Below are 14,036 nucleotides of genomic sequence, written 5' to 3' on the forward strand. Positions count from 1 at the left end.
AACATTTAGCTAAAACAGATGATTTACCAAATTTTGTGTCTGCACTTTGCAGCTCTGTTGAAAAAAACAAGATTATTTTTTAAGATAAATTTTGCTTTTATTCAAGAACAGTCTCATGTTATTTTAATATCAATTCATTTCTGTTTCCCAGTGGTACAGAAATACATGAAAATGAAAAATATAATAAGCAGTCTGGGAAATTTATTCATATTCAGAAAATGTCTTGGAACGACTTCCAGTCAAATTATACACACGGATGCAAGTAGGATGGATTGTGGGAATTCTTTTATTCTAAACAATTTCTTTATCTATTTATCTGTGGTTCAGTTACTTCACTGATAAGCAAATTGACCTGCAATCTCCTTTTGCCTGCATTAATCATATCTATTATAGGTTTGAAGCACCCCTTCATTGTGTAAAGGAATCACAATTTATCATTCAGGACCAAGACAGTGAAATGAATATGTTAGCTTTACTTCTTTCATATACATACATTGAAATCTCTTTGTACCATGCCCACTCATCACTATACAATGCTGGAGAAAAGCAGCTGTTATCCTGCCCGATTAAGAACATTTTTTCCCTATATTCAGACATGATTTACAAACTTAAAACTACTGTCTTTGAGTAACCTTCCTGAAACATGAGTTCAAGGAACTATGGGAGTCATTTCTAAATGCTAAAACCCAACAACAACAAACACCCACCCCAAGCCTCCCCAAAATGACAAGAGGAGGAAGCATTTAGCAGCATCTTCAAAATAACTTCAAAATTTCATACTGTGAAAAATAGCAGTCATGAACTCAAGCCAACTAAGCAACATTTCTCTTTTTTGTATAAGTCAGGGAAAGTGAAGCTGCCTTCTCCTAATACTCTAAATCACTGATTATCCTCTTGTCAATATATAGCTATTAAGAAAACAACTTTTTAAAGTATTTAATATAATAGTAATAATATATTTTCATTAGTAAAGACATAAGTAGGATCTACGAGGACAAACCTGTGGCCTAAATATATGCCCAGAAATTCTAGCCATATAATAAAATGGAAGGTATTACTCAAGAGGCACCCATGGATCATTAAGCACATGTGAAGGCTCCTGTAGCACTGGGGTGGCTGTAATCCTGTCAGTATCTCACATTAGTGTCATCTGTTTGAAGATCACATGAATGATGGCAGTGTAAACACTTACAGAATAGGTACACTGAAGGAGCCTGATACAAATGAAAGAAGCTGGTAAGTGTGCGTCATGGGGTGCTTTCTTCCGTGGCTCCGTCATCTTGACTATGGAATTGTCCTTATAAATGCCCTACCATAGGAGTGAAAGCTTTGGCAGGGCAACTTGAAATTTACTGAAATCTATGGAGTTGCTTAATGCCCAGAATTTGTTTTATGTGACAATACATACTTAAATTTAAATTTTGCTTAGGGTACTTATCCCATTTTTTTAAAATCATTATTACTGTACTTATATATAGTGGCTGTGGAGAATAAGTCACTTGGATCATTCAAAGTTCTGAGCATTTTGTTGATGGGGCTGAAAATTTTACACAGCCACTGTCTACCTTATAGTGAGTATTAATTTTTAAATTACAGTTTCAGCAAGAAGGGGTAAGAACTTAAATATCAGAAAAAGTAGAAAATGCAGTGTCATACTGAGTGCAGATAACACAGTATCTCACAACACAGTTTAGGACCCTGAATTTCTTCTATGCAGCTCTGTAACTTGTCATATACTTACATAAAATCAGTAACACTAATATAAACATAGTCTCAATGTGTACCCAACTGTCTTTATTAAAATCTATTCCTGTTAGTCTGATTATAGATATACAAAATCATTACATAGAAATGCATACTACATTTTATATGTATTAATGCTAAGTTTCATTCTTTGGGACTAACAAAACAGGAAAGAAAAACTTACCATTCTTCTTATAGAACATGATTTCTCCTTTGAATTCTACCTTTTCCTCCAATGATTTCTCAATTTGAAGAATCATCTGCTCATTTGTTTCAGCACCAAGTAAAAATTTACAGCTGCAGCTCTTCTGCATGACTTCAGTTCGTGCAAATCCAGCAAGCTCACAGAAGCCATCTGAGCAGTAAACAATAGGGAATCCTTTAGCCACCTGAGCATTTGCAAGGATGAAGTTACTATCTGTAGAAGAACATAAAAGCAAAACACAAATTACAGTCTGAATTCTACATCATTTGACATAATACTTCCTTTAGCTTCATAGGAAGGCACAACTGGACATACAGTTACAAGCAAAGTCCCAACTGCCTGCAAACAAGAATGCAACTTCTGGTTTTAGACCATTAGTCGCAAATAAAATCAAGTCTAACAGTCCACAAAGCATGTTCATAGGATGGTTCCTCATGGCTACATACAGCTTGCCTCATTGCATCCTCCAGCAATAATTTATAACTGCCTCTGAGATGATTTAATGTTAGCACATTAAAACAACCACTTGACCAAAGACTGATGACAAACATGAAAGCTTTGGAGAAATTTCAAAGGTGCTCTGTTATGCTGCCACTCCAACTACACGGCAGTCAGAACAGACACAGTTGTATCTTAAAAAAAGTTAATCTCTCTATGCTCTCAATAAGATAAAGTTGACCTTTATCAACACTCAAACTAATTTCTTTTATATAATTTTGCAAGGAAATCCTTAAAATTAGAGTTGAGGCACCTTCCGGGGCTACATGGAATTCTTTGTCTTTTGTTTTCTCCTTTTTTTTGTGAGGGAAAAAGATTTCATCCAAAACCACTGCCAGCTGTCTTCCAGGGCCCCACCATACTTCTCCCCTATGAAACAAGCATATCAAAAATTCACCATCCTGTTACACCTTAATGCACTTCATAATTTTTCAGTGTGTGTAAGATGCAAATATTATGTATGATAAATTCAAGAATAGTATATTGACATGGACATCAATCAACAAAAGTGATGTTCTAATTTGAACCCAGATCTTTGGCAAATCTTGCAGCCTAGTAGCTCATTTTCATCCCTTGCTGAAGTGTCTTTGAAGGTTTTGTGCCTTAGACTCTCATCTTCAACTTATGTCAACAGCTCTAGCACTTTACAGCCTTTTTAAATTAGCATGGACACCCTTTCCAGAAAATATATGAAGTTCTCATACAGTTTTTTTGCCTGTGTTTCCCCATCTTGAATTGAAAAAAAAAAAAAAAAAAAAAAAAGTTTTATGGGAGCAATCTGTCTACATTTCACATCGAGGGAGGAAAGACTATTTTTTGCCTATTGCTTATTAAGGAATGTTTACCTTACAGCTTGCTAGCGGGAGCTTAGGAGCAGTCTAGTCCCAAGACAGATACCTCTCATTTTTCAGAATTATGTGCATGTGGATTCATGTGTATGTATTAAGGGAAATACTATTAACTAACCCAGAATCCCTTGATAAATATTCATAAATTTAAAGAGAAATAATGAACTATTTTAATGGAAAACTCAGGTTGATATGCCTAATCCCCATACAGGGATATATTATTCATGAATGGGGAAGGAAGGGACAGAATTCATAAGCTAAAATAGAGGAAAAATAGGTCTGTTTCAGCCTTAACTGTCACAAGAGTTCTACATCCATGAAATTCCAACAACTTCAGCTACGTTACTCTTTATTTACCCAAGGGATAAAATGCTATGGCTGATACTGCTAAGATTTCAGTATTTTAAAGACAATGCTGAGGTTTATTAAATGATCAATTTACTCTTAAAACTTTGCTTCAGTTACTTACCTTTTGCTTAAATCTAATTAAAGTCTTTCAATAAATGATTGTTATATTAAAACAGATTTTTCTCATTTACCAAATAATGTGATTTAAAAATGCATTCTGGTTCAGTGCAGTGCTTGACTTAGCCTGTCATTTTTATTTGCCTAACTAGGGAATAAGTATCATTACCATTCATGCACTGACATGCTGCTCCCCTTGTCAACACAAAATTAAATCCCCACACTGCCAAAAGAATTAAAATCGTATGCTTGCAGTGGAGTTTAATGATGGTGTTACGGTGTATGACCTGCAGATCATACATTCCAAATGCATCTGTAACTATCAAATTAATTTACTCCTGGGTTTCTTATTGTTTAAGATATAATTATGTGATGCAAAGACTTTATTTTTTAAATTCTAATTGTTGTGAATTGCATGAAGCAGAATATGGAACACCAAAAAGACAGAAAGGGTAAGGAGGATGCTCTCGGAATGCAGGAGTGTTTGAATATCATTATGAACAGGAATACACTGGAGCTTATGAAGCATATCATGATTTTTATGAAAAATTTAAGATGGCCAGATTCTGCTGTCATTTACATCAAAATAAACCCAGAACACTTTGGGTTACTTTAACATTCATAGAAGAAAACAATTTACTTCTAAAAGCCAATCCAGTGCCAGCTAGAGTAAGAAGCAATCTTTCCATTAACATCAGCAGATGTCTGATAAGGCTTGCAAGTCTAATTTTGTTGACCTTTTTGAGTAGAACAGTAAACCATCAGCTTTAGGAAAAGCAGAATTATATTTTCTGTTTTTCTTGAACTTGAAGTACAAATCAAATGATGAAAGATGCACCTGTAATCCCAAACTAGTAGACTAAGGAACATATTTAAATAATTTATTGAAAAAATTCCTTGTAGCATTTAAGGATCAAGCAACATAATTTTGGCCAATAATCACCTGTTTCATCAAATTCTTCAGTAATATTTATTAAGTGATAATTAACATTTACCTGTTACACAAAGAAAACTTATTTTTTAAACATATCTTAAAATTTTCTGGTTAAAAATTTATTGACTTCTGTAGTTTATTTTCATAGCTTGGAATCTTTAATATCACTTGCTATTCCTAGTGCACATAAAGCACCATAAAATGTTTCAAGAAACAAGAACTGAGGGTGAAATTTTTATCATTCAGGCTTCAGTGTGACACAAATAAAAACCCCAGCATTTAATTCTATGATCTTCAGTGATAGCTTGCTAGATCTTAAAATCCAGAGTAGGATTTAGAATAATTTATTTTATTTAGAATAATTTATTAGAAATGTATGGACTGGAAGACAGCAATTTTGCTTGTTTTTGAATTTACAGTAGGAAAGTTGCAATAAGTGATACAAACCTATCGGTCTGTATATTTTGGTATATGTTTATGTGTAGATTGCAACACTTCCATAATAATAAAGAAGATGTTGAATTCCATGTTATTCTTTCAGCTCATCAGCCTGAATATTAAGTTATTTTATTCAGGTTGGTTGATCAGGACACAGTACTAGATTACTGGTAGGATATTTTTTTATTTTTAGACAAGAAAACACATCCAAGCTAAATTCATGTTCTGTTGAGAAAGATGTAACCTTGAGTCTTTGGGACTGTTTAGGAGCACAGGGCATTTGCAACAACAGAGTAGAACTGCTGCAAATCTGCGTACGACCTGAAAGAGCAGATTTTGACAAAACCATGAGTAGCACTCTTCAGCTCAGAAATTAAGTGCTCTAAGTCTGCAAAGTAAATAAAAATATTCAAATTGTGTACTTGTATATTAGCTTCAGGTAAAAATAATTGGCTTATGTTCAAGCCTGCGTGTGAGGTGTAAAGGACGATTTAAAAGTGCTTCTGTTAAAGATGGGACAAGAAGCCTAGACACAAGAAAGTCCAACAACATTCATGAAGTTTTCCTTTAGCAGCAAGTCAGCAGACATGGATGAATATGACAGAGGTATTCCAAAATTCAGCACAATTTAAAAGCAGATTTGTTTCAGTTATGCTTCTTTTCCTTTATACTCATTTTCTATGATGATCAAATGACTTTTTCACATGAAAGTTTGAAGGAAGAATATTAGGAGCTTGCATGCCTATATTTGCTTTGGAAGCAGGACATATTGGAGTGGATAAGACATTGATCAACAGAAGACTTGCATGGTTTCCAGAAACCTCTGCCAGACACATAGCATAAACTCAGAGACAATTAAACAAGCTGAACCAGACCTATGCTACCCACACCTTCAATCACAGGCTTACACCCTGTTGCCCTGTTTCAATGACCTGATACCCAAAAATTATAACCTAAGAAACAGAAAAAATTTATATCACATGCCATCTGATACAGAGAGGCAGGTTCGTTAAACATCCCATGGCAGAGCTTTAGAATTGAGATAATTAAAGGAAAAGGCTATTATGCAATTCTCTGCTTCATAATTAATGCACACAATTTATCTGACTGTTTGTAATGAGACCATGTTACAATTAAACTCAGCACTCCCTTGATAAATCTTACTGTCATCTTATTTAACGAAAAATGACAAAAGGGGTTTTGCTTTAACACTGTAGCTATGTCTGCTATAAATCTCATCATTGTGCTTCCCCAGCTCTTGTAACGGTTCTTTTCAATCAAAGTCCAGATGGTTTCTGCAAGTCTTCATCTTTATCGGTGAAGAGAACATCTATCTGACTTCTTGTGCAACTGAGCACAGCCAACCACCATTCTAATTTTAAATATTAAATTATTTATGAATTAAAAAGGAAGAAAAAAATGTACAAAAGAAAAAAAATAATCCCTAGCAATCAAAGAAGCTGCATTAATTAAACAAGTGACTCACATAGCTACTCTATCAAATGGAGAACAGTCCGTAATTCTTCTGGATGAAAGAATTTACTACGTTTAGGTTTGATTCTACAGTTCCTACACGTGCAACTTGACAAGACAAGTCTCATTCTAGGTTCACGCAAATTACTGTTACGGAGAACATGACCACATTATCAGTTAAGATTACCTAATTGAATGATAAAAATAGCATATGAAAACTCTTAGCTTTATATCAGCATATTTAGATGCAAGTGAGTTTAATTAGAGTTCAAGCTCATTTACCAACTACTGTCCTTTGAATCTGATTGAGACCAAAATGATTTTATAATGCCTACAATTCCAAATATTAAAGTTCCTCTTGAAAATCTCAGTACAGTTAACCGGGTCACGAATGTGAGGTTAAGATTTATCCAGACATAGGTGAGTCAGAAAGAAAGTAAGTTGATTATGCTGGTACCTCTTCCCACACTTCACTAAAAAAATACCATATATTTCAGTGAATTTACAGTAGTACAGTAAAAGGTAGAACTATTGCATAATAAACTACAAGTATGGACTGATGAACAAAGGACCCATCACTGTAAGCTATATAATTGATTTAATTGGCCAGGACATTTCGAATAAAGGCTGACTTTACAAGGAAATGTATTCATAAAATTGGGTAATAGCTACAAATTCAGAGTACAAAACAATATTTGAAGTATCTAGCTCTATGGACTCAGCTCAAGGGTGAGCTGCCATAGCTCCCGCTTAACCTGCATTGCCAAAAAGAATTCCCATTATGTAGAAAAGTTCCGAATTCAGCAGCTAAGAAATCAACCTTTCACTTTGCATTTACAATAATATTTAGTCTGTCAGTGAAAATGCTTTTCTGTATGCAATATTTATAACTACAAAAAGAGTTAATCTCTGATGCAGTTCAGCATATAGACACCTAAGCAAAACCTGGGCATCTGGATGCTAAATCATCCCCTAGTCTTATTGGTAAACACAGATCATAAGCCATTTAAGAGACTCAGTGTTTAACGATCTCAAACCCAGCCTTCATTGCCATTAGTGCATCAGGTCAATACTAGAATAATGACTGCAGCTTTCTTCATGACCAATCAAAGTACCTATTCTTAGAACAAAGCAGACCAAAAAGCCAGACAGTATCAGAGGGAAACAAAATAAAAAACAAAACCAAAAATAACCCTCATGGTGAAATGGGCTCCTGGGATCCTAGAGGGGGAAAAAAAGAAAAAAAAAAGAAAATAATTTGCTCCTCCATTAGAAATCTCTGCATGTGTTCCTATTGCTTTTCTAATCCCAATCTCATTTGCATCTACCTGAACTCTAAAGTATAAGGACTGAGAAGGACTTTGTTCAAATAGTAGCAATGCTGTTACTGCTCATTTATCATCACAGAGCACCTTTCAAATAAAAAATCAGTGCAATTGTAGTGGGTGAACTATAGTAAAGGAGAGGAACTTTTAGCAGAGAAGGCTTTGAAGTTCTTCAAGATTAAACTCCACTAGCAGAAGCAGACGTCGACATCCTTTCCTTGGAAGGAAATATTAACTAGTCTAAGATATGTCTTTTTACATTTTTCTTGATATTTACCTGGAATTAAAAAATCACATTACACATATATTATATGCAACAATAATTTAAATCCAATAGATGAAGTTAAATCGAGGTTGCAATGAAATATTTCTTTTCCCACCCTTAAGCTGTGTTGATTTTGAAAAAAATTAATTTTTCAGCAAAAAACTATTACATTCTATTTGACCAGCTTTATTTGTGTTATTGATTGTGCAGTGACTGCCAGCACACACTGCTGACAACTAAAAAAGCTATATTGCAATATATTGTCAATATGTTACAATATGTTGTCAAATATTTACATGCTAGTGTGCAGTTTTATATGCATTGAAATGCTGCAAGTGAAACAGCACTTGCAGATGGAAAAGACAGGGAAAAAAACACATTAGCAGTGAAGGGACATTGCAACTTGTGAGTTGCCAGCACGTTGTAACAGTGTGTGGTGTCATCCAGGAGTTTCTCAATGGGAACCTGAAGGCGCTTGTTTACCTGGCAGAACTGAACCCTCTATCCCTAATAAGGGAGTTCAGCCGCTGTTTGAAGTTTTCTGCGGGTGCCCACTGGAGAGCAGAGTGCACAGATTCCCACCTCCAAAGGAAGCATATTTTACAATTTCTCCAATAAAATACATGGAAATTTTAAGTTCATCCACCAGGCAGAAGGGCCATTTGTGTAACCCAGCTATATTTAATTTGCTGGTTTTTTCAGACTGTTCTGTTGATTTAAAATTCACCTGGAATGGTAGGAATGGAATTGCTATAAGTCAAACTAACACATTTTCTCATACGCTCAAATCATATAGTCTAATGATTTAAGAGCCTGGGATCATGACTTGGTTTCAAGAGTTCAACTGAGAGAAAGGCTTGCAGCTGAATGGTTTCCCTGAATAGAAACGTTTTCAAAGAGAAGAGCCACATCCTTGTCAAACATTTATCAATGCAATCCTGTTCATACCTTCCTTTATCACTTGTCTGAAATAGGAATGAAATAAGGACTTGAAGGCTGGTTTGTTTACAGCTGGTTTAAGCACTATGTCACCTACTCACAATTGGTGCTCAGTTTACAGACATACCAGGCTTTCGTCATTGCATAATATTCTGTGGTTTTAGTGTCCTACGCATGCCTTTACTAAGTATTACGCCTGATGAACCTGTTTATAACACTACTGCAGTGGATAGCCCTTTGGATATTTGTCCTCAATGTATGTACTGTTACTGATGTTGCAATATATCTGAGCAGCCAGATGTTACAGATGCTGTTAACAGAGCTAGTGGAAGAATACAGGAAATAGGTTAGCGAGCTGTTATTCCTGCACACCTGAGGGGAAGAACTTAAGCTAGACATTTTGAACCCAGTGTGAAATGCCTTTAAAAGATCATGTTCCTGCCTCTAAAAACTAATGCTCCTTTCTTCTTGTGAGACTATGTTGATTATGGAGTGGTAGCTCAGAGGCTTGGAAAATATCCTGATTCCGACTAAACTGGAAAAAAGGAATTGGGTTTCTTTACAATGTGACGATTTGGGGTTGAAGAACTATTTACCTACTGTTGAGAAAGTTTCATCTTATCACTTGAAATGAGTAGATTCTGTGGAAATTTGTTTCCCCTTTGGAAGTGACCATGGAAAAAACCACTGTGGTACAGCAGATTCTATATACAAAAGAAAGTTATCAGTAAGCGCACAAAGAAAATATTTTCAACACAGAAATATAAAAGGATCTGAGCACAAAGAGAGTGGAAAAGCTCTGTGGTCCTTCCCCTTGCTTCTACCATGCAAGGCCACTTGAAGCTATTTACTGTCCATGTGCTGAGGACAGGGAACTTTCAGCCACTATTCACAAAAAGAAAGAAGAACAAATTACACTTTCAGCCCTAGAAGTGGCCAATGGAAGAAACTGAGAACAGGCTATGCCCTCTGCATGCTAGAGACTCCAGTGAGGCACGAATCATAAACGTACTAATTCTCCTCTGTCGTCACTGGGGCATCACATGCCACTGTTCCTCACCTGAACAAAATATCTATCCTCAAAACAGACCCAGATCCAGGTCTGGTTTTAATGTGAAGGCAAAAGGGACAGTAATCATCCTTCTTCAGCACCATCTGCCTAGTGCAGCACTTGCACTCCACAGAGGGTGATGCAGCATCCTCAGCTTTTCACCCATCACTATCACAGATGCATCTGGTCCTGCACGTAGTAACACCACACACCTTTTGCATACGATTTTCATTTCCGTATGCGAGATACCCAAATAACAATATCCATGACTTTCTCATGTCAAAACCACTGGCTGTTCAAATATCACATGTTGCTATTATATTCTCTGAATAAGAAACATTAATCATTTTATACAAGTGCTATACTACCCTGAAGCTGTTACTCAAAGCAGCTCAAAGCTGCTTTTCATGTATGCTAGCTCATACACATAATTTCTGGGCTGTTCACTGTCACTTTAACAACCTTCTATGACCCCCGTGACAATGTCAGCTTCTGGTGACTTCTGCTGTATTGATTTCTTTCTATAATAATTATATTTCAATTTTAAGGTGACAGGACTCTGTGGCTAAAAGGAACCATTTTGAGCCTTTGCAGTTTATATGCTCCACTCTCAGCCCCTGAAATTAAACGGTAATCTGGCGTTAATTTTAATGGGGAGAAGCAGCAGACTCCCATGTGCCTATTCCAGTGAAATGAGTTCTCTGTAAACGACAAGAATTTCTGCATGCAGTTTTCTCAGAGAAGCAACACTGATCTAAAATTGCTGTGGAAAAGAAAGTCTGTTCAAAGAAGGTTCTTCTGACAAATTGACAGAAATTATATAAAAAATGGTTCAGAAAATGATGAACAGTGTCCAGCAAATGTCATTTCCAGAAAAGGTAGAGTTCTATACTGCACTATTTACCATAACAAAGAATTACACCGTGTATCCCAAACTCACCCTTTCCAAATCAAAATAATTCTAAGAATCTCATTATAGGGTTTGATGACCCTTCTTGAGCAAGATCTGTAAAAAAACCCATATTTTGGGATTGGAAGAGGATGAGAGGGAGGTTAAGGTGAGAATGTAATTTATGGTATTCGAAAGAAAATGAACCATCTTGTAGTGGGTTTGCCAACTGAGAATGATCTCGTGAAAAATCCTGTGGAAAAATGCTGAAAACTGTGGAAGGGCCAGTGTTGTTGAACAAACAAGCAGAATAACCTTAATGGAAAAGTAAAATAGATGTGTGAAGTAGACATAGGCTGCTATTTCTTACATTGGAGCTACTATGGACCTCCTGAATGATTGCTATAGCTTAGAGCAGGAGCACCTGAGCTTAGCAATACTGATTTATGTAAGATACCTAAATAATCAAGGAAGAAGCTGCTTGGGGACCCTGAAAGACTTGAGGTGAACACTGCCATAAGATGGTCTTCTGGAGAAAAATCTAGATTTTGGCTGAAGAAGTGGATATGGTCTGGGAAATTCAAAGCATCTGGAACTTCCTTGCAGCAGGGAGTACAGGTATAAATGCATAGTAAAATTGTGAGGGTTTTAATTACCTTAGAAGAAGAAAATAATAATTTGGACTAAGTATTGTCTCAGTGAAAGAAAATCAGGCATACAAAAAGACTGCTATCAAAAAAAATCCCTGAATTGAACATCAAAGAACATAAACAGTGCGGATAAGAGAAGAAACACACCAAAATCATGAAGGGACCGAAAATACCTGGTTACTCAAAACCTAGACCTTTTTATGTCTGCTTGTTTTGTTTTATATCTAGTTCTTTTTTAAAGGAAATGAAGAGGCTAAGTAGCACAGAAGAACCTTTGGAATTTCTATAGCAAATGTTATTTTCATTCTGCTGTGGAAGAAAACCAATTCCCCTTCCCACCCACCTTGACCCAAAAAGCTGCCTGAATAAAACAAAACTTACATCAAAAAGAGACTCATATCAGAACAATAGGCCAGTGTTCAGTATTTCATGCAAGACACAAACCTCCAACATCCCAGGATAATGTTATCTATTAACTGTTCTGCAGCGAATCATTGTCGTTAGGGAACCAAGTAACTTTTCTGACATTTTTTTTGCTCAAAACATAAAAATTACATTTTGGGTTTTGACTAAATTCTTCTTATTGGTCCAAAATAGTTTCACATAAAAAAAAATGTTGCCACTATACTTGTGTATTGGCTTTGTGTGGCAAGGTTTGGGGGGGGGGGGGGGGGGGGGTTTACAGGGGTGGCTTCTGTAAGAAGCTGCTGGAAGCTCCCCCTGTGTCCGACAGAGCCAATACCAGCCGGCTCCAAGACGGACCGCTGCCGGCCAAAGCCGAGCCAGTCAGTGATAGTGGTAGCACCTCTGAGATAACATATTTAAGAAGGAAAAAAAGTTGCTGGGACAGACAGAAAATGGCAGCTGGAGAGAGGAGTGAGAACATGTAAGAGAAACAACCCTGCAGACACCACGGTCAGTGAAGAAGGAGGGGGAGGAGATGCTCCAGGTGCCAGAGCAGAGATGCCCCTGCAGCCTGTGGGGAAGGCCATGGTGAGGCAGGCTGTCCCCCTGCAGCCCATGGAGGTCCACGGTGGAGCAGATATCCACCTGCAGCCCATGGAGGACTCCACGCTGGAGCAGGTGGGTGCCCGAAGGAGGCTGTGACCCTGTGGGAAGCCCGCGCTGGAACAGGTTCCTGGCAGGACCCTTGGATCTGTGGAGAGAGGAGCCCACGCTGGAGCAGGTTTTCTGGCAGGACTTGTGACCCCACGGGGGACCCACGCTGGAGCAGTGTGCTCCTGAAGGACTGCATGCCGTGGAAAGGATCCATGCTGGAGCAGTTCGTGAAGAACTGCAGCCCATGGGAAGGACCCACGTTGGAGAAGTTCGTGGAGGACTGTCTCCCATGGGAGGGACCCCACGCTGGAGCAGGGGAAGAGTGTGATGAGTCCTGCCCCTGAAGAGGATGAAGCGGCAGAAATAACATGTGATGAACTGACCATAAACCCCATTCCCTGTCCCCCTGTGCCACTGGGGGTAGGTAGAGAATCCAGGAGTGAAGTTGTGCCCAGGAAGAAGGGAGGGGTGGAGGGAAGGTGTTCTGAGATTTGGTTTTATTTCTCATTACCCTACTCTGGTTGATTGGTAATAAATTGAGTTAATTTTTCCCAAGCTGAGTCTGTTTTGCCTGTGACAGTAACTGGTGAGTGATCTCTCCTGTCCTTATCTTGACCCATGAGCCCTTTGTTATATTTTCTCTCCCCTGTCCAGCTGAGGAGGGGGAGTGATAGAACGGTTTTGGTGGGCACCTGGCGTTCAGCCAGGGTCAACCTACCACAACTTGCAAGAAAATGTCAACACTACTTTTGTTCCACAAGAATGAAGTATAAAGATGTTGCTAATCAAATTCCAGTGTTATGGGAGGTAGTTTGAAGTCTTGCCTTGTTTCTCCAAAGCCCAATCTAAAGAAAGTGGTGAAGAATATCTTGACCAAATGGCAGCAGATGCTTGTAGCTTCTTGCAGCTTTCATGCAAGAGAGAATAATCTTATTCATTCAGAGAGCTTTGAAATAATTTCTTGAAAGTCAGGTATTTACATGGATTGTTCCTCTATCTCATCAAGTATAAGTGGCACTGAGCAAACATAGAGAAAAATACTAAAAATACACAAACAAAAGAAGTTTTTAGCACAAATTGCTCAAGGTTCTGTAAATTACACTTACTGAAAACACCAAAAGTAGAAGAAAGCTATAAATTACAACATGATTATACTGCCACATTTCTTATGCAACCTGATGCTATAATTTTGGAAATTCATTGCTGTTCTAGATACTGTTTTGAATGTAAAAAGTAATTCCGAGAGACTTTAAG

General features: G+C 37.4%; 1 protein-coding gene across 6 annotated transcripts in view; it reads right to left on the reverse strand.

The window, feature by feature from the left end:
• KCNH8 (potassium voltage-gated channel subfamily H member 8) overlaps positions 1 to 14,036 on the reverse strand; it is a 215,427-nt gene that overhangs the window by 144,861 nt on the left and 56,530 nt on the right. For all 6 annotated transcript variants that reach the window (XM_030009338.1, XM_030009336.1, XM_030009337.1 and 3 more), the window contains exon 2: positions 1,928 to 2,161. In XM_030009338.1, coding sequence (XP_029865198.1) covers positions 1,928 to 2,161 — 234 coding nt within the window. The remainder of the gene's footprint in view (positions 1 to 1,927; positions 2,162 to 14,036) is intronic.

This window comes from Aquila chrysaetos, chromosome 3 (assembly GCF_900496995.4).
Source record: "Aquila chrysaetos chrysaetos chromosome 3, bAquChr1.4, whole genome shotgun sequence".
NCBI lineage: Eukaryota > Metazoa > Chordata > Aves > Accipitriformes > Accipitridae > Aquila > Aquila chrysaetos.